We start from the raw sequence: 26,811 nt of genomic DNA, 5'->3' as shown, positions 1-26,811 counted from the left end.
ATAAAAAGATTAATAATAAAGAAATAATAGTTCTGAATTACTTAACACGTTAGAATTAATAGATCGATGGAGAGAACTAAATTGTAGAAGCAGTGCAGGCTCCTTTTTTTGAGTAACAGGTATAAAGGTGCATTAGCTGAGAAATGGCTGGCTAACACACTAAAAATAAAAAAATCTTTTTTGGGGGGGGGGTGGCAGGGGAATGAGGGTTAAGTGACTTGCCCAGGTTCACACAGCTAGCAAGTGTCAAGTGTCTGAGGCTGGATTTAAACTCAGATCCTCCTGAAACCCAGACCCGTGCTTTTATCCACTCTGCCACCTGGCTGCCCTAAATAAAAATCTTTTAAGATAAAATAAATTTAATTTAAAAAAATAAAGTAACAGGTCATAGAGAATCTACACAAATGTTTAAGAAGCAGAAATTCCACATATAGTACTCTTTAATTAATCAAACATTTATTAAAGTCCAACCAAATCTGGTGCTATGCTAGACCCCTGTCCTTGTGGAGCCTATATTCTCTGTGGGGAAGACATGTATGCATATGAGTAAATACAAAATATGTCCAAAGTGACTACAAGGTACATGGTAGGGTAGCTAACAACTCAGGAATGTCACTGAGCTAAGATTTGAGGTAAACCAGGAATTCTAAGAGGGGAAGGGGAGGAGGAAGTACATTCCAGGTGCAAAGGCATGGCAATAAGACCAGTTTGGCTGGACTAAAGAAAGTATGAAGTAAATAAATAATTTGTAGTATGACTGGAAAGATAGTGAGAGAAAAGACTATATTTGGACTCTTCTCAGAGCCCTAAAGGCAGAGAGTGAGTCTGGTTTCAGGCTCTACAGCTTTGTTGCCCAAACCTCCCAGTAGGGGGCCACCAGCACCGGACGCTCTGAGGAGCAAAGGCTCCTAAGCTTTGGGCCGGGGCAGGGCCTGGAGCGGGAACTGGGTTTTGTGGGAGTTGGGCTGGACTGGGAGTTCGCTTGAGGCACTCGAGGTGATCCCCACTTGACTCCCATGTTCAAACCCCAACTTAAGTTTTGTTTTTTGATCAGTTATGTATGATTATGTGTGTTAACACTGCACTGCTCTAATGAAGAATGGGGGACATTCTTGCCCAGAATAAAGTTAAGGTCTAGTGCCACAATCTGATTGGTAGACCAGTGCAATCTGATTGGTTGTTAATGGGGCAGTCTGATTGGCCAACTGATACAATCTAATTAGTCCTTACAGTTACTATATATATGGAAGGTGGGTTCTATATGCTGTGATTGGTTGTTTTTGTAATGATGTATGTAAATGAAAACTGTAATGTGATTGGTCCAGAGGGACCCTTGAGGGGTATAAAGAGGTGAGGGACCTCACTTCAGTGCATTCTCTGGCACATTCAGAATAGTGCCCATCTTCAAGAAGCCTTCACCCATCCACTGCTGTTTGCTTGGATTCTTTGAGCAGCTACCTGCTAGCAACACTAGAGCTGCTAACACTCTAGCTGCACAACACTATTTGAGTGGTTAGCTGAGTTTCTAATAATTTATATTAATTAAACTAGAAGGGTATAGATAGGAGGCAGGTTGTAAAGGGCTTTAAATGCCAAATAGGAATTTGTATTTGTTCCTGTAATAGGAAAGTAATGGAGTTTATTGAGTGGGGAAGTGATATATTCAGACTTATACTTTAGGAATTTAGAAATATAATAATTGTACTTTATGGCTTACATAGCACTTTATCATCTATAAGACACTTTTTTGGGGGAAGGGAAATGAGAGTTAAGTGACTTGCCCAGGGTCACACAGCTAGTAAAAGTATTTGAGGCCAGATTTGAACTCGGGTCCTTCTGAATCTAGGGCTAGTGTTTTATCCACTGTGCTACCTACCTGTTCCCCCCACAAGACACTTTACATATATCCTCACAACAATAATCTAAAGTAGGTGTTATTACTATCCCCATTTTATAGAAAAAAACCCCACAAGTTGATATGTCAAAGGCTCATTTATTTTCATTCTCGAGAGAACGGCCACTTGCAAATAAGTGCTACAGCCAGCAAGTGCAAAGTTCGGGCTCACAGGCCTGGTTTTAATCCCTAGTCCCCAACATGAAATGGATCCTCCATTCATCACTGGCCTATTACTTAAGGGTTATAATCTATGCTCAAAAGCTAGCTAACCAGAAGGAAGCATTCTTGTGTTTTGTTTTGTTTTGTTTTGCTTTTTGGTGAGGCAGTTGGGGTTAAGTGACTTCCCAGGGTCACATAGCTATTAAGTATCAAGTGTCTGAGGTCGGAATTGAATTCAGGTCCTTCTGAATCCAGGGCCGGTACTCTGTCCACTGCGCCACCTAGCTGCCCCAGAAGGAAGTATTCTTTTTTTGTTTGTTTGTTTTGTTTTGTTTTGCAGGGCAATGGGGGTTAAGTGACTTGCCCAGGGTCACACAGCTAGTGAGTGTCAAGTGTCTGAGGACAGATTTGAACTCAGGTCCTCCTGAATCCAGGGCCTGTGCTTTATCCACTGCACCATCTAGCTGCCCCCAGAAGGAAGTATTCTTAACCATAATTTCCATAATTATTCTTTGGGTTCTCAGCCAAAGGGGGAGGCAACACAGGGACATTTCTTCAATCTTCCCTTATGTGGACACAGCCCAGAAGAGGACCTCATTGATTCCAGCTCAGGGCTACTTGAACCATGTGATCTGTTTGCCAGAGGGGAGGGAAGGGAAGGGGGACTGAGACCTTTGTCCTCAAACAGGTCCGGAGTTATATTCTACTGGGAGGAGAGCACTACCCATTTCCTCAAATCCTCTTTTGCATGCAACTTGGAGCCTCTAGAGAGTGATAACTACAAAATTTACTGAGAACTGATTACCCACCCAGTCCCCCTACCTAGGCAGCCTGGAGCTGACCAGTCTTTGTCAATTCCGGACTGTCATTGACTTATGGATCTCCCCCAAGGAAACTATCCCCTCCCAAAGATTCCCAAGCTTACTTCCGGGGACTTTAGGTTATTATGTAAAAAAGTTCATTTATATTAAATAGTTTCTGTCTGTGAGAAACTTACTTTTCCCAAGGGTAGTTTCATAGCTCCCTCAGTTCTGTTACCCCCTATAAACCCAGTCCTTAGTCCCCATCTTTGGGTATTACTAGCTTCTAGCTTTGCAATACCACGAGCTATATAGTTCCTCTGCTCCAATTAAAGACCTTATTTCTCCTATATTGATTGTTTCCTTAATTTCCAGGTTAACAAGAGTGAGGATTGTTTTTTGCCCCTTTTTTGGGGTATCCCCAGTACTTAGCATAGTAATGGGAACATAGTAGACACTTAATAAATGCTCCTTAACCTGACTTGACTCTTAGGTCACTTTATTGTCCAGGGTCATATAGCTTGTAAGTGTCCATGGTAGGATTCGAATTCAGGTTCAGCATTCTATCCACTCTGCCACCCATCATAATATACATTGACAGCTATATGGAGGACAGACAGAGAGAAAAGATATCAGACAGAAAGACTTATTATAAGGTTTTTATAATAGACTGGTTGAGAAGGCCTGGGTTAGGGTAGTGAATTTTCAGACCCTAATGAAATGAAATGAATTAAACAATAACACCAAGCAGAGGTTACAAAACTACATGGAAACAAAATCAATTAAACAAGTGAGTCGAAAACCAGATCATAAAAAAATATAAAGACAATAACATATTAAAATCTACGGGATATAAAGCTGTTCTAAGAGGTAAACATAGCATTAGCGCCTTCGTGGATTAAAGAACAATGGAGAAAAGAGATGAAAAGCTTACCACTAAAGTTTCATGTTGTTTACACACAGCCAACTCCTTCACACATCAATGTCTCTCGTACTTCCTCTTCCTTACCTCAAGCGTTCCTCCTGGTACTTCTTTCCTTCTCATGGGCTGCTCTACTATTTCTTCAATCTTGTTTTATTTGTGAGAAAAGTGGTGGAGAGGACAAGCGGCGCTCACAGCATCCCTTGACCCAATCACTGCACACCCTCAGGACAGTCCCTTTCTCCACCCCCCCTTCCCCAACCCCAATCAGATTCTCGGATCAGGGCGGAGGCTGCTTGGCTCCTCCCTGATTGGCCCCGCCCCGAACTCACCTGCCCCACAGGTAGCTGGAGACCTTCACCCCATGACCCCAGCGAGGCCGGCTGGTAGGCTCGCCACTCTCTGGCCTGGAGCTACCGGACCCCGGAGCGGGTTCGCTGGGTATACTGGAGGGGAGCTGGGGGAAGTTGGGGGCGACATGCGCAATGACTGACCCGGGAACAGCCACGGCGGCCTGTGTCCAGGCACGTGGGGGGCCACCCGCTCCTCCCCGTCGCCGTCGCTCCTTTCGCCGTCTTCTCGGCCGCTTTCTGCGAGTTCTGGGCGTCCTCACCCGCTCCGGGAGCTACCCACCGGGGACCCAACCTGGCACGGGGCAGAACGATCCTTGCCCGGGCAGCGACGGCAGGGACGGCTTTGGGGACTCCAACTGGCCAGCCAAGGAGGTCTCCTGGGAGGCCGGGGACGCGCGCCTTTCCCAGCTCCCTCCCAGAGACAAGGCGCGGCCCCCTGGCACGCAGGGCTTGAAGAATCACGGTAACACCTGTTTCATGAACGCCGTGGTGCAGTGCCTCAGCAACACTGACTTGTTGGCCGAGTTCTTGGCGCTGGGACATTACCGGGCCCGGCCTGGCCAAGCGGAGGTCACGGAGCAGCTGGCGGGGCTGGTGCGGGCGCTCTGGACCGAGGACTACACCCCACATCTCTCAGTGGAGTTCAAGGTGGGTAGGACTGGGCAGACGCTGGCCCCACGCGCTCCTCCCTGGGCGGCGCTCGTTGGAATGTACTTACTTAATTGTCTGTTCCCGAGGCTCTACTTTACTTTGTCCTTTTAAAAAAGATAATGGAGAATCAGGAAGACATTTGTTGTATAGCCTTCTTCACCCACGCCCTGTTTTAGTTCTGGACTGATTTTTCTCTCTCATAGCATTTACATTATAATTGAGTTTCCTTTAGTCTTTATCTCTAGACGTGGGAGATTTGGCAGGCTTTAATTTAAAGTAGGGATGTTTTTCCGAGGCCGAGGACTGTGTAGCTCAGGCTTTGTAAAGGTAGAGAACGAAACTCCATGGGAAAGAAAAGACGGTATGCAGTGTATTTTCTAGAAAATAATTAACATAGGATTTTAAAGTTTACACAGATTCTTATTTGAGCCTCACAAAAATCTTATGAAGTACGTACCATAGATAATCCACTGAAGTAGCTACTGTCACTCCCATTTTTCAGAGGAGGAAACTGAGGCTCAGATAAGCTGTTACTTGCCCAAGTCCATACTTATACATAGGGCATGTCCAGTCATCTCCGGAATACAAATCCAGCAGTTCAGATTCAGGCTCTGATGCTTCCTGCTTGTCCTTGGGCAAATCACTTACCCTCTCATTTTTCTCCTTTTTTTTTCTTTTTTTTAGTGAGGCAATTGGGGTTAAGTGACTTGCCCAGGGTCACACAGCTAGTAAGTGGTAAGTGTCTGAGGGTGGATTCGAACTCAGGTATTCCTGACTCCAGGGCCTGTGCTCTATCCACTGTGCCACCTAGCTGCCCCTAACCTCTCATTTTTCTAAAAATGAGGATGATAATACCTATTAGAACCCACTTCACAGACCTGTGAAGAAAGTGCTTCCTAAATTTTGAGAGGAGATGTAAATGTGTTTATTATTATCATTGAGTCTAAAGGAAGTGTTAGAAATCAAGAACTGGAGATAATGCCAAGATCTAGTCTTTGAAATTTGCTTGGTTTAGTTGAAAGTGCCCTAAGCATTGAGTCAGAACACTGAGATTAACTTAGTGTGACCTTAAATAAATGACTTCTCCTTTGGGCCTCAGTTTCTTCATTTGTAAAATCAGAATTGAAACTGGAATTAGAAAGTTATAAAACTCTACTCCAACTCTAAAGTTCTGTGATTTTAACCAAGTAAAAGATTTGCTTCTTAGTGGATAGAAATTGTACAGGGGAGAGCACTGAAGATCTAAATAGCTGCTCTTGCTATTTAGATAGCCTGGCAAATGAACTTTACAAAAGCATCAAGGACTCTTTAGTTCCAGCTGGAGAAAACAAACCTTTCTGTGTAAACCTCAAGGATGTCATTCTCTCCCCTAAGAGAAATCATTTTCTTATGATGCCAGTCTGTGGATAATGTTCCCAATGTTTGTTAGTTAGATCAGAGATCTGAAGACTATGCTCTTGGCACCTTTTAACAGCGTTTTCTTTCAACTGAATCCTGATTTTTGATCAGTGTAGAACTGTTTAGAGGGTTTTTGGCAAAATCTTTAATTAGCCAAGGTTTAACAACCTCTCTTCCTCCTCCCCATTCAAACCTGGAATTTACATGTCAACCTATCGCTGGGGGGAAATTAAATGTAATAGTTTTAGATTTGATAATGAACACTAGGAGAATGACTTCTTCTATAATCCCAATATAGTATAGTGTAAAAATAAACCCATTCTCAATGACCAGTGACAGAAAGGATGAGATTAGGTACAATGGCAGCAAAGATATTTTCATAATAAATTTCAAAGTAAATTTTACCTCAGATATTCAAAAACATGTATTAAACATCTACTATTATGTACAGGACACAAGATACAAAAACAACAATGAAACATTCCCTACTCACAAGGGGCTTACATCCTACTAGGAGAATAGCATATAAATTAAATACAAAGTAATTTCAAGAGGCAGGGCAGCTAGGTGACACAGTGGATAGAGTGCTTCCCTGGAATCAGGAAGACATCTTCTTGAGTTCAAATTTGACTTCAGCTACTTTCTAGCAGGTGACCCTGGGAAAGTCATTTGACCTTGTTTGCCTCAGTTTCCTCATCTGTAAAATGAGAGGGAAATATCAAAACCGCAGTGGGGAAAATGTGGAAGGGATAACTGTAAATTCTTCCATGCATTTGTTTAAGTGTTTTCCCCTGTCTGGAATGTGTCAGCACCTTGTACAGTCCCTGGCTTCCTTCAATCATATCTCAGGTGCCATGTCCTTGTAACGATTGGAATGACACCACCTGCTGGAGACTTACTGTAGGAAAGCTCCAACAGGAGGAGAGGGCCTCTGAGGGCAGGACCATGTGTCTTTTCTTTGGCGCCAGGAAGTGATGTTTGCTTGTGGGAGGAAGAAGGGGGAGGCTGGCGTGCTGGCTCCCTCTCTTTTCATGTGGACTCTGGTGTAGAGTGGAGCTAGGAATGCTCTTTCCCTTTAATAGATAGATGAATCTAGGCCTTTCTCTCTCTACCAAATTCTTATTCTCCTTAATAAATGCTTAAAAGCCTAACTCTTGCTAAAGCTTATAATTTATTGGCAACCACTCATTAGTTTTTTTAGACAGTATAGCTAGAATTTTAGCCCTTACATCTTACACCTGTGGATATTCTTTTGAAATTACTTTGTATTTATTTTATGTACTATTCTCCTAGTAGGATGTAAACCCCTTGGAATAGGAAATGTTTCATTGTTGTTTTTGTATCCTCAGTGTGCTTAAATGTTCTGGATTAATTATCAAAGTAAAATAATCTAAATATCTACTTTGATATTCAGCATGAAAATTTCTTTGCTGCTAATGTATCTAATCTCATCCTTGTCTGTCACTGGTTGTTGAGAATGGATTTGTTTTTACACCATATTGGAATGACAAAGACAAAAGGTCAGTAAGGGAATGACTTTTTATAGTGTTTCTTCCTTTACAAATTATTCATTACAGATTCCATTAAATATACACATATTTAAATTACTTAGTTTCTAAAAACTTAATGTTACTTTTAAAAGAATAAATATAATTTTTTGTTTTGGGGTTGTGGGTTTTTTTTTTTTTTTTGCCGATAAAGCCTTTTTTTTTTTTTTTGCTGAACCTTTTTCATTTAATTCTGTATTTAACAGATGAGAAGCAACCTTACTTTCATCTTGACTTACATAAGTCATAGAATCATAGATGTGGAACTGGAAAGGAGCTTAGAGGTCATCTAGTCCAGAGGAGAAAACTGAGGCTTAGGAAGTTTAAATGGTGTGCTCGAGGCCACACACTAAGTAGCAGAATTGTGAGTTAAACCTAGGTCCTCTGTTTTCTTTTTTTTCTTTTTATTTTTTGCGAGGCAATGAGGGTTGTGACTTGCCCAGGATCACACAGCTAGTGTCAAGTGTCTGAGGTCCGATTTGAACTCATGTCTTCCTGAATCCAGGGCCAGTGCTTTGTCCACTGTGCTACCTAGCTGCCCCCCATAACCTGGGTCCTCTGACCAGAGCCAGAATTATCCTGAGGTATCAGTATCCCAGGTGAGGGTATCAGTACATAAGGATTTATTAAATAGCACCTTCCATGTGTGTGAGAAACAACAGAAAACACATAAGTACTTACAATATTACATATAGTTGAAAGGTAATCTGAGAGAGGAAAGTTCTAGCTGCTTGGAAAGACTAGAAGATGGTGAGATTTGAGGTGAGTTCTGAGGGAAACCTGGAAATCAAGAGGCAGAAGTAAGGAGGGAGACTTGCCAGGTGTAGGGACAGCCAGTGCAAAGGAATGTCAGAAGTTGGAAAATGGAGGGTCATTTTGGAGAAACCCAGCAAGTAGGCCAGTATATCGAGATTGCAGTGGAAGTGGAGGGGATTAAAGTGGAAGAGGGCAGGTAGGTGGTGCAGTGCATAAAGCACTGATCCTGGATTCAGGAGGACCTGAGTTCAAATGTGGCCTCAGACTCTTGACACTCACTAGCTGTGTGACCCTGGGCAAGTCACTTAACCCTCATTGCCCTACAAAAACAAAAACCAGAAAGGTAAGAAGAGACCCAGTTGTGAAGAGCTTTCAATGCTAAAAGACTTGATAGCCATTGGAATTTATTGAATAAGGTCAACATGGTCAGTCTTTTTCCTTAAGAAAAACATTTTAGAACACAGACAGAAGCATGCTATTTTTCACTTTCATTTTTTCTTTTATTCAATTTTTACAATTTAATGTTTTACATAATTGTACATGTATAACCTATATCTGACTGCTTACTGCTTCAGGGAGGGAGGAGGGGAGGAAAGGAAGGAGGGATAAAATTTGGAACTCAAAACTTTAAATAAAGCATTTATTATTTTTTAAAAAAGAAAATCATTTTAACACATAAGTGAAGAATGGATTGAAGTGGCAGGGAGACCAATTAGTGTGTTTCCTATCCTAATTATTCTCTATCCCTTCCCAGCATCAGTCTTTTGATCCCCTGTTCACTAGATGGCTTCCTAGCTGCCATTCCTTAATAAGGTCCTGTGGCTGTCACTTTCCTCCATTAGGGCACCATGTACTTGGTGTAGGAAAACAAAGCCATCTCTTTTCCCAGGGCATCATCCATACTATTATAGACATGCTGTGTGAGTTGCCCAGGATCAGTGTTTAAAGTGGTTCATGGTACTAGCCACTGCTTTCATCTTTCCCTGAAATCCACCTCAGACTCTTGTCTCATCCCCCCAGCTAGACTGAATTTCTCTGAGACATTGGAATTCCTAGTTATGCATCTTTAATTAGATAACAAACATTTAGTAAGTGCCCATTATGTGCTACCATATAAGAAGTACATAAAAAATAGATAGACATTTTGTGTGGAAGGCAGTAGGTGCTGAGGAATAAAAGAAAGGTTTCATGTAAGAGATAGTGCTTGAAATGAGCTTTGAAAGAAACTAGGAATCCTCAAAGGATTCAGTGTATTCAGGATGGGAGAAATGAAATGGAATGTCCTGTGTGAGAACCAATAAGTAGGCTAGTTTGTTGGGGGGAGAGGAGAGGGGGGGGGAGAGGGAGGGGGAGGGAGAGGGGTTAAAGTTAGGTTGGAATCAGTTTGTTAAGGGCATTAAATGTCAAACAGATCAAATGTATTTGATCCTTCAGGTCAATAATAGGAAGTCCTTGAGATTTGAATAGGGAAATGATATAGGAAGACATGTTTTAGAGAACTCATTTTGTTAGCCATAGGGAGAGACTTGAAGCAGAAAACCAATTAAGAGACCACTGAAATTGTCTAGATAAGAGGTGATGAGGCCTAAACTAGGGATGGGTGGCTGTGTGAATAGAGAGAAGGGGACATATACAAAATATACATATACAAGAAAAGAGATATTTTGAAGGTAGAAACAAGACAACAAATTTGAAAATAGAATGGATATGTGGGGTGAGTTACTTTGATGTTTTGAACTTGAGGTTTGAAACCTTCCAGTGCCATTTCCATGAATGACTGAGGAGATGGTAATTTTCTCAGTCAATCAATAAGAATTTATTAAATACCTGCTATGTGCCAGGCACTGTGCTAAGTACTAGGAGTTTTTTCAAAAAAGGCAAAATACAGTCCCTACCCTCAAGGAATTTACAATCTAATGGGGGAGACAACATGCAAACATATATATAGAACACACTCTATACAGGAGAAATAGGGGAAAAAATTAGCAGAAAGAAGGCACTAGAATTAAGAGGCATTGTGGGAGGCTTAAAAGAAAGGTACTTAAAAGAAGCTAGGTAGGTCAGTAGAGGAGAGAGAGCATTCCAGGCATGGGATAATAGGAAAGTTTGGAGGATGGCAGTGTTCTAGGTGAAAGGTGATAAGGTCAGTTTTGGACATGCTGAGTTTGAGACACCTTTGAGATGCCAGTTTGAAATATAAAATGGACAACAGTTGGAGATACATGCCTGGAGTTTGGGAGAGAGATATATAGATCTGAGGACATTTACCTAAAGATGATAATTGTATAGGAGCTGATGAGTTAACCAAGTGAGAAAATATAGAGAAGAGGGACCAGGACAGAGTGTTGGGGTATACCATTAATTACTGTGGGTGATATGAATGATGAACCAACAAAGGAAACTGAGAAGAGGTCAGACAGGTTGAAGGAGAACCAAGGGTTGTCTGTGCTTAAGTGAAAGGGAAGAGTGGAATAGCCTTATTGGGCAGAACACACAATGCAATTTACCTTCCTCTCCGATTTTGGGACAGATTACTTCCAATGTCCAATACAGTCAGTATCTATTTTTGTTTGATTAATTTTCTTTGACAGGGTTTAATTTTGGGAGGTTCTCAAGATATAGGTAAAGGTGAGCTGGAGCCCATTCAAATGAAATTCAGTATGAACATTTCAGGGCTTGATATATTGTTTTGTTGACTGTCTAAATTTAAGAAAGTGATGGAGAAAATATTAATAATAAAAAAATTAATAAATTTGTCCTATAATTGAATTCACCCTCTAACTGAATCCAGGCTCCTTGTATGCTATCAGCCTTTGGACATCGTTCCTGTCTATCTTAAGGATAGAAGGACCATGCCAGTTCTGTACCTCTGTGACATATGCTTTCACGAGCTTATATGTTTAAATGACTATATCTTGCTTATTAAGATGAGTTCATAGTCTCATATATCTGGACTGCTTATGCAGAACATGTGGCACTGAGCATCTATTGAAAGCTTTTTTTCCTTAAGCCCATTATTTACAAAAGCATTTTTGAGGCTCTGACAATCCTGTAGAACCCTAACTCCTTAATACAGTAGTTTGTTTTAAGCCTCAAAAAGATGGAGCATCTAGGGGGTGCAGTGGATAGAGAGCACTGGACTTGGAGTCATGAAGATCTGAGTTCAAATCCTGCCTCAGACATTTAGTGGCTGTGTGATCCTAGGATAGTTATAACCTCTCTCAGCCTCAGTTTTCTCCATCTGTAAATTGAGATTTGGACTTGGTAGACCTTGAGGTTCCTTCCAGCTCTATGATCCTATGAATTAAATGTTGTAGCTATATCTTCAAAGGACTCCTGACTATTCCTCCTGAATTAGTTTGAAAAAGGTTCTTCAATCTTCTAAATTGATGTGTTAATGAGTATCCTCACTTCATAGGGATAAATAAAACAAATTCTTTTTTTTCTCTATAGGATTATTCCTCAGCATTATAGGGAAAGTTGTTCTTGGTTATGCCTTTCGCATTTTGGAATATTGTATTCTAAGATCTCTTCTTGTTTTTAGTAGAAGCTGTTAAGTCTTGTTAGATTCTGACTGATTTCTTGTTATTTGAACTTTTTTATGGATACTTGAAGTATTTTTTTGAAAATTTGACCTAGAAACTATGGATTTGGCTATGATGCTCCCGGGACCTTTCATTTTAGACTTTCTTTCAGGAGGTCCTTGGTGGATTCTTTGTATTTTCACTTTGCCCTCTGGTCTTAATAAATCTGATCAGTTTTAATTTATGATTTCTTGAAATACAGTGACTAGGTTTCAAAAAAATGATCACAAAGCATTCATTAAGTATTTATGATGTGCCAGGTACTCTGATCATGGTTTTTAAAGGAGTCTCTTGAGTCTTTTCCTTCCTTCCTTCCTACCTTTGTTCCTTCCTTCCTTCCTTCCTTTTTTTGCAAGGCAGTTGTGGTTAATTTGCTTGCATGGAGTCACACAGTTAGTAAATGTCAAGTGTCTGAGACTGGATTTGGACTCAGGTCCTCTTGACTTCAGGGCCAGTGTTCTATCCACTGTGCCACCTAGCCCATGAATCATTTCTTAAAAAATTTTTATTTTAAATTTCAGTTCCATATTCTCTCCCTCCTTTGCCCTTTTCCCCACCCATTGAGAAAACAAGAAATATTATATTCTTTGTGCATATAAAGTCATGTTAAATACGTTTCTGCATTAACTATGTTCTAAAAAGAAAGCAAGAAAAATAAAGGGAAAAAATATGCTTCAATCTGGACTTTGAGTCTATCAGTTTTCTATTTGTAGGTAGATAACATTTTACATCATGAGTTCCTCAGAGTTATGGCTCATTGTATTGATCAGAGTTATTAAGTCTTTCATAGTTGATCATTCTTATAATACTGCTATTACTGTGAAGATTGTTCTCTTGGTTCTGCTCATTTCACTTTGCATCAATTCATATAGATTTTCCCAGGGTTTTTTTGGGAACCATTTCCTTCATCATTTCTTACACCACATTCATATACCATAACTTGTACAGTCATTCTCCAACTGATGGGTTTCCGGTTCTTTGCCATCAAAAAAGAGCTTATTTGTGTGTATGTGTGTGTATTTGTACATATAGGTCCTTTTCATTTTTCTTTGATCTCCTTGGGATATAGACCTAGTAGTGGTATTGCTGGGTCAAAGGGTATGCACAGTTTATAGATAGCCCTTTGGGAATAGTTCCAAATTGCTCTCCAGATTGGTTGGATAAGTTCACAACTCCACCAACAATGTATTAGTGTTCTAATTTTCCCTCATGTTCTCCAGTATTTATCATTTTCCTTTTCTGTCATCTTACACAATCTGATAGGTATAAGGTGGTACCTCAGAGTTGTTTTGATTCATATTTCTCTAATCAGTAGTGATTTAGAGCATTTTTTATATGACTATGGACAGCTTTAATTTCTTCATCTGAAAATTGCCTATTCATATAAAGTGTGTGCATGGTTTATAGATAGCTCTTTGGGCATAGTTCCGAATTGCTCTCCAGAATGGTTGGACTAGTTCACAGCTCTACCAAAAGTACATTAGTGAACCTATTTTCTTACAGCCCCTCCAGCATTCATCATTTTCCTTCTCTGTCATCTTAGCCAATCTGATGGTTGGAGGAGGTGGTATCTAAAGTTATTTTAATCTTAATTTCTCAAATAGTAATTTAGAGTATTTTATGTGATTATTGAGAGCTTTGGTTTCTTCTGAAAACAGCTTGTTTGTCTTCTTTAATGATTTATCAATTGGAAAGTGACTTAAAAAATTAATTTGGCTTGGTTCTCTATATATTTAAGAAGTGAGTTATCAGAGAAGTTTTCTGCAAAAAAGTTTTTCTGCAAAATTTCCCCTCTTGTTTTCTATTTTTCTTCTAATTTTGCTGCATTGTTTTTGTTTGTGCAAAACATTTTTAATTTTATGTAATCAAAATTGTCCATTTTATCTCTGTTTCTTGCTTGGTCATGAATTCTGTCAGGTAATTTCTTACGTGTTCCCCTAATTTGCTTAACATATCATCCTTTATGTCTACATTATGCACCTATTTTGAGCTTAGGAATATAGTGTGAGATGTTGGTCTATGACTCATTTCTGCCAGACTACTTTCCAGTTTTCCCAGCAGTTTTTGCCAAATAGTGAGTTGTTGCCACAAATAGCTGAGATCTTTGGGTTTATTGAATACTAGACTACTGTGCTTATTTGCTTCTTTCTGTATAGTATGTGCTTAATATATTCCACTGATGAATCTCGTGATTCTTAAATTATTTTTCTGTGACCAGTTTTCCAGGTCATTTGGGTTTTTTTGGGGTTTTTTTTGCGGGGCAATGGGGGTTAAGTGACTTGCCCAGGGTCACACAGCTAGTAAGTGTCAAGTGTCTGAGGCCGGATTTGAACTCAGGTACTCCTGAATCCAGGGCCGGTGCTTTATCCACTTCGCCACCTAGCCGCCCCGGTCATTTGTTTTTGATAGCAGATAGTGTATGTTTCCTTCCTTCCTTCCTTCCTTCCTTCCTTCCTTCCTTCCTTCCTTCCTTCCTTCCTTCCTTCCTTCCTTCCTTCCTTCCTTCCTTCCTTCCTTCCTTCCTTCCTTTTTCTGGCTGTGCAATGAGGGTTAAGTGACTTGCCCAGGCTCACACAGCTAGTAAGTGTCAAGTGTCTGAGACTGGATTTGAACTCAGGTCCTCCTGAATCCAGGGCCAGTGCTTTATCTACTGTTCTACCTAGCTGCCCCAATGTTTTCTCATATTTTCCCAATCTTTGGATTTTGTTCTGATATTTCTTGACTCATAACATCATTGCTTTCTATCTGGTCTATTCTGATTTTCAGAGAGTCCATTATTGGGTAAGATTTACTAATTTTGTTCTCAGCTATTTATTATTTTTTTGGGGGGGAGGGCAGTGAAGGTTAAGTGACTTGCCCAAGGTCACACAGCTAGCAAATGTCAAGTGTCTGAGGCTGGATTTGAACTCAGGTCTTCCTGAATCCAGGGCCAGTGCTTTATCCACTGTACCACCTAGCTGCCCCCTCAGCTATTTATTTTCTTTCCAATTTCTTCCTTCAGAGCTTTTTTTTTTTTTTTTTTTTTTTGCGGGGCAATGGGGGTTAAGTGACTTGCCCAGGGTCACACAGCTAGTAAGTGTTAAGTGTCTGAGGCTGAATTTGAACTCAGGTTCTCCTGAATCCAGGACCAGCGCTTTAACCACTGCGCCATCTAGCTGCCCCTCCTTCAGAGCTTTTTAAAAAATGTTATCTTTTTCTGTATTTCTCCCAGTTATTCATGTAGCTCTTATGGATAATCTTTTTTTTTTAAACTTTGAGTCTGCATTTGTTGTAAAGTTACTATTCTTTTAGGTTATATTTTTGAGTGTCCCTATAGCCATAATACTTTTTAATAATGGTTGATATCTCTGTTTAATCACATTTCCAGCCTTAATTCCTGAAATGAAGCTTTGTACCAGGGCCATGCTTTTGGATGAGGTGGTGGGCCCTTCATCTTTCCTGGGTTATTTGGGTTTCTTGTACTTGCACTGATTTGTCTAGTAATTCCAAATTCCCTCTTCTTTAAGATAAACACATAATTTGTTGTTGTTGTTGTTGTTGTTGTTGTTTTTAGTGAGGCAATTGGGGCTAAGTGACTTGCCCAGGGTCACACAGCTAGTAAGTGTTAAGTGTCTGAGGTCAAATTTGAACTCAGGTTCTCCTGATTCCAGGGCCGGTGCTCTATGCACTGCGCCACCTAGCTGCCCCCACATAATTGTTAATTGCTTTAACAAGTTACTTCTATGGATATTTGAACTTTAAAAGAAGAAGTAATACCTTAATAACTCAGAAAAGTGAATCTTAATAGTATTATGGCCAAGGAGATATTTTTGGGTGTTAAATCTTCCTTGATTGGTATCCCTATTCTCAAACTGGGGCTCACTCAGCACATCAGAGATCCCAAACCTACTATGCAAATTAGTCATAAAAAGTCACATCTGCAGGAGACCATATTCTATGATTTTAAGGGTAAGGAAACTGAAACCTGGAAAGCTTGACTTTGACCTTTCCTAAAGAGTGAATCAAAAGATCAATACCTCTTACCTAGGAAAGGTGGCATTGTGCTTGTGACAGGTTTCCCAGGTGCCTTTGAATGGTTACTGTGGCCTTTTTTCCTTCCTGGTACTTTATAGTGATTATTAGAACACCCGAATATTTGTTTTTAAGATACCAAATGAGTCTCTGACAAGAACTGGTTTGTACAGTTGTAAATGTTATGTAGTGCCTGCACACCTCCTAGGGGAGTGGTTGATTCTGTTCATTTGGACCTTGGCACTAGAAGGTGAGAGTAATAATATCTCTCCTACAGACTTCCTGCTTATAGTCAGCCATTAGGTATTTATTTGGCATGTATTATAATACACAGGAAGCTTACAGATATTAATTGTTTTGGTGAGTTAGGGAAAAGGGAGGACTAAATTCCTTGCTCTTAGGGCAGCTGTAATGATAGAACCAATCCAAACTAATGAACATTTATTAAACACCTACATGCAAAGCACTGTGTTAGGCACCAGTACAAAGACAAGGACTAAGTTTATATTGTAGAGAAATAATTTGTTAAAAGTCAGCTAGGTGGCACAGTGGATAGAGTGCCAGGCCCATCAGGAAGTGTTGGGCTCAAATCTGGCCTCAGACATATTAGCTGTATGACCTTGGGTAAGTCATTTAACCCTGTTTGCCTCAATTTCTTTATCTGTAAAATGAATTGAAGAAGGAAATGGCAAACCACTCCAGTATCTTTGCCAAGAAAACCCCAAGTGGGGTTGCGGAAAGTCTGATACAACTGAAGATGACAACAATAACAACAAAAATACGTAAATTCAGCAGAGTATTTTTGTTTTTAAAATGCTTTATTTATATTTTTTCCTTGACCTAGGTTATTTCTGGAACACCCCATAGCCAATAAATATCTTGAGAAAAAATTAAAAAATCTTAAGTTAAAAACATTCAATCTGGCAAAAGTATTTTATTTGGAGAATGGGTGAAAGGAAACAAAGGTGATACTGTATACTGTGTAATGCTCTTTTCAGTCACTGAGTCTTTGTTCATGCTATCCCTACAGAAGGTTCCTTTCTCCCTTCTGCCTATCCGAGTCCTTCATGTGTGTCCTTCAAAGTTCAAGGGAAAGCCGATCTACCCTATGCAGTCTTCTTGGACTACTTTACATCGTCTCTGCCTTGTCTGTATGCTGTACTTAATGTAGTTTGTACCAGTCAACTTAACTCTTGTTTCATATGTGTTTTATTAAAAAATGTTCATGCCTATGGAAAGTTGAATATAGCAAAATGAAAGGCTTCTTTGCAAGGATTGACCTCTGCTGGTTACCAAAGCATGGAAAACTATGACCTGATACTTAGCTTCGCTCTTGAACCCATGTTCTTGTGTGGCCTCTCCTAATGACTTTCCTTAGAAGGTAAAATAATAAAGGAAGAGTTGAACATTTATAAAACTTTTGATTATAAAACATTGTGACTTTACTTAATCCTGGGAGTAGGAAGTGCTTATGAGCACACTCCAACTCAACTTTCCAGAAGCCACAAGTGGTTTTTTATATCTCAGCCCTCAAAGGTGCATGCAGAAATCATCTTATCTTTTCTTTTTTTACTTTTCTGACCTTAACAAACACCAAATAAAAATAAGCATTTCCATATATAGTATAGAGTAGGAGAGAACTGAATGTAAGGGGTAATGTAAGGTGTGTAGCTTGTATTCTACTTTTAAATATGTAAATTCAACATTTACTTTTTTTCCTTACCCCCCCCCCCCCATGAGGGTTAAGTGACTTGCCCAGGCTCACACAGCTAGTGTCAAGTGTCTGAGGTTGGATTTGAACTCAGGTCCCCCTGAATCCAGGACCAGTGCTTTATCTACTGCGCCACCTAGCTGCCCTGTAACATTTACTCTTAATTGTTGCCCTGCTGGTCCTTATAGCTATTTATTTTTTTTTTAAAGCAGAGGGAAACCCTAGCCCTTGCTCTTCCTCCTTCCCCAAAGGGGAAAAAAACAACACCACCCACGTACAAATATGCATAGTCAAGCAAAACAAATCCACACATTGGCCATATTTAAAAACATATGTCTCATTGTGTATCTTGAATTGATCACATCTCCATCAGGAGATGGGTAGCATACTTCACCATTACTCTCAGAATCATTGTTGGTCATTTCATTGATCAGAGTTCCTAAATCTTTCAAAGTTATTTTTCTTTACATTGTTGATGTTATTTTATAAATTTTTCTCATTCCCTATGTGACGATTCATACAGGTTTTCACAAGTTTCACTGAACCTGTATCTTTCATAATTTAAAAAATCACAATAATAGTCCATTATACATTTACCATAATTTGTTCATCTCTTCCCCTGCTGATTGGTATCTCTTAGTTTCTAGTTCTTTTGCCACAAAAAAGGAAGTACTACAAATATTTTTGTCCATATGAATCCTTTTCTTCTTTCCTTGATTTCATTAGGGGTAGGCTTAGTAGTGATATTGCTGGGTTAAAAAATTAGATACAGTGTAGTGACGTTTTTGGTCATAGTTCCAAATTACTTTACAGATTATTAGTTGTACCAATTCACAGTTCTAAAAGCAATGCATAAATGTGCTTGTTTTTCTGTAATAATTTCAGCACTTGTTATATTCCTTTTTTGTCAAGTTTTCTAATCAGATGGATGTGAAGTAAACCTTGAGAGTTACTTTAATTTGTATTACTTTCATTATTGTTGATTTGTTACATTTTTTTCATATAATTGTTGAGTGCTTGGATTTTTCCCATGAGAAATTCCTGTTCGTAAGTGTTATGTGTCTCAGAACAGATTTGAACTCAGGTCCTCTGGACTCCAGGTGCTCTATCTCCTGTGCTGCGCCACCGCCCATATATCAGACTTTTATCAGATCTTTGCTGCAAAGATTTTCCCCCCAAGTTAACAGTTTCCCTTTAATTTTAATTGCTTTCCTTTTGTTTGTGTAAAGCCCTTTAAATTTTATATGATTGAAGCTTTCTATTTTATTTTTTCTTTTCCATTCTATCCCTTGTTTGGTCCTTAACTCTTCTATTGTTGATTTGAAAAGTATTTTCTTTCTTGTTCCTCTAATTTGTTTCTCTGATATGACCTTTTATATTTTAGGTCATTTTTGTATTTGAAGATTATCTTTGTATATGGTGTGAGATGTTGTTTTAAATCTAACTTCTGCCAGGCTGATTTCTAATTTTCCCAGCAGTTTTTGTTAAATAGCTCTTATCTAATAGTTGTGGATCTTTGGATTCAGTAAAACTACTATCTTCAAATGTTTCTTTATATTGTGTTTCTAATCTTTTCTAATCTGATCATCTTTTCTATTTTTGACTAGTATTGAATCTGTTCAGTACTGTTTTGTAGTAGTAGGCCTGGTAATGTTAATCCATTCTGTAATCATTTTTTTGTTTTATAGATGCATTTATCTCTTTCACATTTATGGTACTTATTTGTTAATTGTGTATATCCTTCCATCCTCTGACATTTTTTTTATCTCCTTACTCTTTCTTTACAAAGAAGAAGAATATAGAGAGGCAGGAAGGGAGGGTAGGAGGGAAGCAGGAAAGAAGGGGGGAGAGAATAAATGAATGTATTTATGTGTGCGTGTGCATGTGTATGTGTACTGCACTTATAGGAAATTCTGCTTCTGTCCTACTGACTCATTTCTCTTCTCCCTGCCCAGACCTCAGTTACAGATTTTTTTTTTTTGGTGAGGCAATTGGGGTTAAGTGACTTGCCAGTCACACAGCTAGTAAGTATCAAGTGTCTGAGGTCAGATTTGAACTCAGGTCCTCCTGAATCCAAGGCTGGTGCTTTATCCACTGCACCACCTAGCTGCCCCAGTTACAGATTTTTATCCATTCTTTCTTTCCTTTTAATCTCTCCCTTTACTATCCACCCTTCAAAATTGATTCTTGTTTAGCACATGATTAATCTCTCATTCTTTTCACCTTCTTAACTCTTTCTCTTGGTTTTCATCTGTTTCCCTGTTGGCGTTGATGGTTTTTTTTTTTTATATATGTGCTTGTGTTTCAACTTTCAGATGAAACTGAGGTTCATGTGACGCCTGCTTCTTTCATGTTTGTCTAATCTTTTACTGATGTACCTTGATTATATGAAATATTGGTTCTATTCCCTTCTTCCTTTCTTCTTTTTCTTTCTTCATTTAGATCAAAGTAAAACAAAACCACCATCACTTGCTCTGTTGTATTTAACTCCCTCTATGACTCTTGAGAGCTGCTAGGCAATGCAGTGGATAGAGAACCAGGCCTCAAGTCAGGAAAACTCATCTTGCTGAATTCAAATCCATCCTTAGATACTTACTAGCTGTGTGATCGTGGGCAAGTTACTTAACCTTATATGCTTCAGTTCTTCATCTGTAAAATAAGCTGAAGAAGATAAATTGCAAACCACTCCAGTACCCTTTTTTTTTTTCCTTTGCGGGACAATAGGGGTTAAGTGACTTGCCTACAGTCACCCAGCTAGTAAGTGTCAAGTGTCTGAGGTTGGATTTGAACTCACGTATTCCTGAATTCAGGGCCGGTGCTTTATCTACTGTTCCACCTAGCTGCCGTCCAATATCTTTGCCAAGAAAACCCCAAGTGGTGTCATGAAGAGTCAGAGACAATTGAAAAATGACTGAAGAGGGGCAGCTAGGTGGCACAGCGGATAGAGCACCGGCCCTGGAGTCAGGAGTACCTGAGTTCAAATCCAGCCTCAGACACTTAACACACACTTACTAGCTGTGTGACCCTGGGCAAGTCACTTAACCCCAATTGCCTCACAAACAAACAAACAAAAAAAACAAACAAAAAAAAGAAAAATGACTGAAGAGCAAAAATAGGTTAGGGTTCTGAGGTTACTCTTGTTTCTTTTCCCCTTATTAGAAGTTAAATACATCCTCATTGAATAATCCCTTCTAATTGCTCCAGTTTACCTTTCTGGTTTCTCTTGACCCCTGCATTTACATTTCAAAGTCCCTGCTCAGCTCTGGTATTTTTATCAGGGGTGCTTGGAAAACCTCTAGTTCATTAAAAATCCATTTTTTTTTCTTTTTTGTATTATATTTGATTTTGCCAGCTCTTTTTTAAAATATAAAACTTTATCTTTTGCCTTTTGGAATATTATATTCTAAGTCCTCCTTTAGGTCCTCCTACAGTAGTAATTGTCAAGTTTTATGTGAGCTTGACTATGGTTCCTTAGTACTTGATTTATATTTTTGTGTTGCTCACAGGATTTTTACTTTAATCTGGAAGCTCTGGATTTGGGCTATAAAATTCCTTGGAATTTTAAAGTTTTCTTTAGCTGTCTAGCAGATTTTTTTTCTTTTCTTTTTGCAGGGCAGTGAGGGTTAAGTGACTTGCCCAGGGTCACACAGCTAGTGTCAAGTGTCTGAGGTCGGATTTGAACTCAGGTCCTCCTGAATCCAGGGCCAGTGCTCTATCCACTGCACCATCTAGCTGCCCCTGATTCTTTTTATTTTAATTTTGACCTTTATTTCTAATAGATCTGGACAGTTTTCATTTATGATTTCCCAAATATGGTAGCCAGGTGACTTTTCATTCTTGTAGTCTGATGATTGATTTTTAGTTGATCTTTTCTTGACCTATTTTATAATCAGCCGCTTTTAATAGGAAATACCTTTTGGTGAAATATTTGTTAGAATGTTTCTTTGGGTCACATGGCATTATTTATTTCTGTTTCATCCATTCTAATTTTCATACAATGTGTTACTTTGGTAAGATTTTATAACTTTTGTATTTATTTTCCTCCCAATTCCTTTTTTTAGATTTTTTATTTAATTTATAATACCCTTTGTATATATTTGCTCTCATCTCTTTCATTAATTTTAATAGATCTTTATCTGAAACTCTGTCAATAGCTGCTGTGGAGTTACTGTTTTATTCTAGGATTGTGTCCTGGACATCTCTGGCACCATAAAATTTCTTTATTGTTAGTATATTCTTCTGTTTATTCATATTTCCAGCTGAATTTCCTGAATTGGGATGTTTTTCTGGGCCAGGTTCTAACTGATTTACCATGGATAGGACAGTGGACTGGTGTTTCTTTAGTGTATGAAGAGCTATCAGTAGCCTTTCTTTCTATTGTTGCCTGCTGTACAAAAAGTGGTTGGAGGTCTCCACCTCATCTGTATCTTTAGGGTACAAAGTCCTTGAGGCTATCAGGGATTGTATTGTTTAGAAACTGCAAACTTTCAGTGCTTCTAGGGCATGAAGACTGATCTGGGGAGGACTTGGGTCCTCTGGTCACTGTCAGGTGTGAGAATGAGGGAAGAAGAGATGGGAAGGTGACTGAATCAGTATGAGGTTGTGAGAGCATAGGCTTTCCAACCCTGCAGTTGCCTTGCCCAGGCTCCCCCACCTTAGTGATTACAAAATTCTAGGTGTCACCTTTTGCAAACCTAGTCTGGATAAAGATACTTACTAAAAATTCACCATGTGTTTTGGCACCATTCTTTTATCTTTTCTGGGGTGATAAACAGGAAAATATGAAAAAAGTACATAGAAACCAAAGAGCTGAAATATTTTATGGATTAAGATTGTTATTAAATTAGTTCCAACTCTTTGAAAGAAAGATCATAGGATTATAGACTAGAATTGGGGAAGTGTTAGAGATCATCTACTTCACACCCCTCATTTTACAAATGGTCAAACTGAAATTCAGACAGGTTATTAAATCACTTGACCAAGGTCACACAGGTCATATGAAGTAGTATAGTTGAGAATTGAGACTAGGTTGTCTAATTGTATTAAAATGATCACCAGATTTAAATACTGGCTTAATTATAATTTTTTTTCTTGTTTGTTGTTCATGCACTAAAAATCACTTCAGGGATTCCCCTTGATTCTGAGGTATTTCTTTTTTTCATTGTTGTAGTATGTTTGAAAGGTCCTCAGAAATGGCTAGATACCAATTTAAGCCCTTAAGATTCTTAATGGAAAGATTCTGAGAAGGTATTTGTGAAAGGACAGTACAAGTTCCTTATTTGTAAATATTGTCATTTTCAATATTTTAATCATCTTCAAAAAAGTATCTCTGATCAATAAAATGATAAACCATATTTCCAGAATCCTGATGATGAAGCATGTTTACCCACTTCTGGACGGAGAGGTAATGGACTAAAAATGAAGAATGAAGAATACATTTTTGGAAATGGTCAATGAGGGAATTTATTTTGATTTACCATGAAATTTTGTTTCAGTGGTTTTCTTTTTCTTTTCTTTGCCCAATTGGGAGAAAGGTATGGGAGGGAGAAAAAAAGATAAGGTTCTCCCTGCACTCCAAAGAAGAAAGAAAAAAGAAAGAAGGCCATAAAGAATCACAACCAGGACAGTTTTTAAAATTATTTTTTTCAATTGACAAGTATTTGTTTTTTCTTCCTTCCACTTCTCCCTATTGGAAAAAAAAAGAAAACCCTTGTAACAAATGGATATAGACAAGCAAAATAAGTTGCCACCTTGGCCGTGTCCAAAAAGCTGTCTCATTCTCTCTATATAGTCCATCCTTCCTCTGTCTGTAGGTTTTGTGGAATCGCAGTTGGTCATTGTATTGATCAGAATGCTAAAGTCTTTCAAATGTATTCGTTTTTGTTTGTTTGTTTGTTTTGTGAGGCAGTTGGGGTTAAGTGACTTGCCCAGGGTCACGCAGCTAGTAAGTGTTAAGTGTCTGAGGCCGGATTTGAACTCAGGTACTCCTGACTCCAGGGCCGGTGCTCTATCCACTGTGCCATCTAGCTGCCCCAAATTTATTAGTTTTTTACAGTGTTGTTAGAGTATAAATTATTCAACAGATTTTGATCACTTTACTCTGCATCAGTTCATTCAGTTTCTCTGAAAATGTCTCCATCTTTTCTTTTGGCAAAATAGTATTCTATTCTGTTCACACATTACTCCATTCTCCAGTTGATGATTGTGTCCTAGTTTACAGTTCCTTGCCAATATAAAAAGCACTGCTATAAATATTTTTTTACACACAAGACCTTTTCCTCTTTCTTTGAAAACAAAGACTGGGACTTAGGCTTCATATTTCAGGATTATAAATTGCTGGATTATAGAATATTCACAGTTTTGTAACTTTTGGGGCATAATTCTACCTTGTTTTCCAAAATCACTATACAAATTCATTGTTGCACCAACAGTGAATTCATGAAACAGGATAGTTTTGAAAGTTATGTACTGAATTTATCATATATAATCTGTACCTTTTATTCTACAGTGCATATGGAAATACTAATTTTATTTTATCTTTTTGGTGGGGCAATGAGGGTTAAGTGACTTGCCCAAGGTCACACAGCTAGTAAGTGTCAAGTGTGAGGCCGGATTTGAACTCAGGTCCTCCTGAATCCAGGGCCAGTGCTTTGTCCATTGCACCACCTAGCTGCCCCAATTTTGTTTGTTTTTTAAGTTCATAATAAAAAATGACAATGTTGAAAAAGTGTCAATCAACAAAGCCCAGTGGGTATAGAAATTTTCATTCAGAATAGATACAGAATATATAAATTATCTGCAAGTTGACTTATGCATAGGAATTATATGAATAAAACTATAAAACATTGCAAAAGAAAGGCAGACAAATGATTGGAGCAATTAATTGTTCCTGTTGAGGTTGTCCTAATAAAATAAAAGTGATAGTACCCAAATTAATTTATAGGTTCAATGCCATCTCAAACTCTGAAAAGATTACCTTATAGAACTATATAAAATAATAACAAATTTCATGAAGAACAAAAAGTCAAGAATCTCAAGGGAAATATTGAAAAAAGGAGGAAGGTAGGGATCCTAGTTGTACCAGAGTTCTAACTATACTCCAAAGCAATAAAAACAATTTGTTGATCGGCTAAACAGATGAGGTTCACCAGCCCCAGAGACAATCAAACAGAATACCATATTATTCAGTAAAATTAAAGACATCAACCTCTGGTATAAAGACTATTTGACAAAAGCTTCTAGGAAAACTGCAAAACCATCTGTCAGGAATTCAGACCATATACTACAATGAGCAATAAGTGAATTCATGACTTATGTTAAAGATTACATCATAAGCAAATTACAGGACAAGGAAGGAGGTATTTTTCACATCTGTGTAGAGTTTTGAGTCAGGTAAAGAAAGATAAACATAAAGGGTAAAATGGACAATTTTTATTACCTAAAAATGAAAAGTTTTTGCATGAACAAAATCAATGCCAGAGAGAGAGAGAGAGAGAGAGAGAGAGAGAGAGAGAGAGAGAGAGAGAGAGAGTGAGTGTGTGTGTGTGTGTGTGTTCATACAAATATTCAGCTAGGTGGCTCAGTGGATAGAGTGCTGGTTTTGGAGTCAGGAAGGCCTGAGTTAAAATCCAGCCTTAAATACTCAATAGCTGTGTGACCCAGGGCAAGTGATTTAACCTCTGTTTGCCTTTATCTACTGGAGAAGGAAATGGCAAACCACTCCAGTGTCTTTGCCAAGAAAACCTCATGCAGTCATAAAGAGTCATACACAAATAAATGACTGAACAATAACAACATCTACTTAATATATATGTGTATGTATGTATATAATTTAATAAAGTAATTAAAATATTTTCCATTTATGCCCCTTATATATGATAAGTCACTAAATTGTATATACCTTTGACTTAGTGATGCTATTAATAGACAGGCATATGTCCCAAGGAGATGAAAGATAGAGGAAAATGATCCATCTGTACAAACATTTACAATAGGACTTTTTGTTGTAGCAAAGAATTGGAAACAAAGTCATTGTCTTTCAACTGGGAAATAACTGAAGAGATTCTGGTATATGAAAGTAATGGAACATTATAAGCCATAAAGAAAAAGAGGAAAAGGGTAGATTTAAGGAAACCTTGGAAGACTTGTATGTATTAATTGGTTTCAAATGAAATGCAAGTTATTAACTTTCATATGAAAACGTGATACAAATCACTAATTATAAGTAAATGAAAACTAAGACAATTTTGAGTTCTGTTTCACAGAAGGTAAAAAATGAACCCCAAAATCAAAATGACGATTACTAGACAGTCCATGAGAGGATAGGTACACTAATTCACTGTTGGTACAGAAGTGATGTGATCTGTCCATTCTGGAAAGTAATTTGGAACTATACTCAAAAAGTTACTAAACTGTGCAGACCTTTTGAATCAGTGATTCCACTATTAGGCTTACATCCTAAAGAGATCAAAAACAGAGAGAAAAGACCCATACAAACAAAAATATTTATAGTGGTTCTATTTGTTGTAGCAAAGAAATGGAAAAAAATGGGTGCCCATCAATTGGGATTGGCTAAGCAAATTATTTTTTGTGGTTGTTGTTGTTGTTGGGGTTTTTTTGTGGGGCAATGAGGGTTAAGTGACTTGCCCAGGGTCACACAGCTAATAAGTGTCAAGTATCTGAGGTGTGATTAGAACTCAGGTCCTCCTGAATTCAGAGCCAGTGTTTTATTCACTGTACGACCTAGCTGCCCCCCCCCAATTATTTTTTAAAATTTTATTTTATTTTTAATTTATGGAATAAAATAAGCATTTTCATAACAATAAAAATGATTGCACAAACTATTGTATATTAATGTAATGAGTATTATTACACCATAAAAATGATAAAAGGCATGGATTCGGAGAACTCTAGATAGGACTTGGTTGAATTAATAAAGTTTTAAGTGAACAGAACAAGGAAATGCTGCTGATGAAGCCCACTGAGTGCAAGTATTCAAACATGGTCAATGTGGGTGAATTTG

The 26,811-nt window shown here is 38.5% G+C and overlaps 1 protein-coding gene across 1 annotated transcript in view; it reads left to right on the top strand.

Moving 5' to 3' along the window:
• Positions 1–4,263: 4,263 nt before the first annotated feature.
• USP43 (ubiquitin specific peptidase 43) overlaps positions 4,264–26,811 on the top strand; it is a 112,699-nt gene continuing 90,151 nt past the window's right edge. The window contains 1 exon segment of the mRNA XM_043999984.1: positions 4,264–4,779. Within this exon segment, the coding sequence (XP_043855919.1) occupies positions 4,264–4,779 (516 nt within the window).

This window comes from Dromiciops gliroides, chromosome 4, assembly GCF_019393635.1.
Source record: "Dromiciops gliroides isolate mDroGli1 chromosome 4, mDroGli1.pri, whole genome shotgun sequence".
Taxonomy (NCBI): domain Eukaryota; kingdom Metazoa; phylum Chordata; class Mammalia; order Microbiotheria; family Microbiotheriidae; genus Dromiciops; species Dromiciops gliroides.
This window is presented reverse-complemented; position numbering and strand designations above follow the sequence as displayed.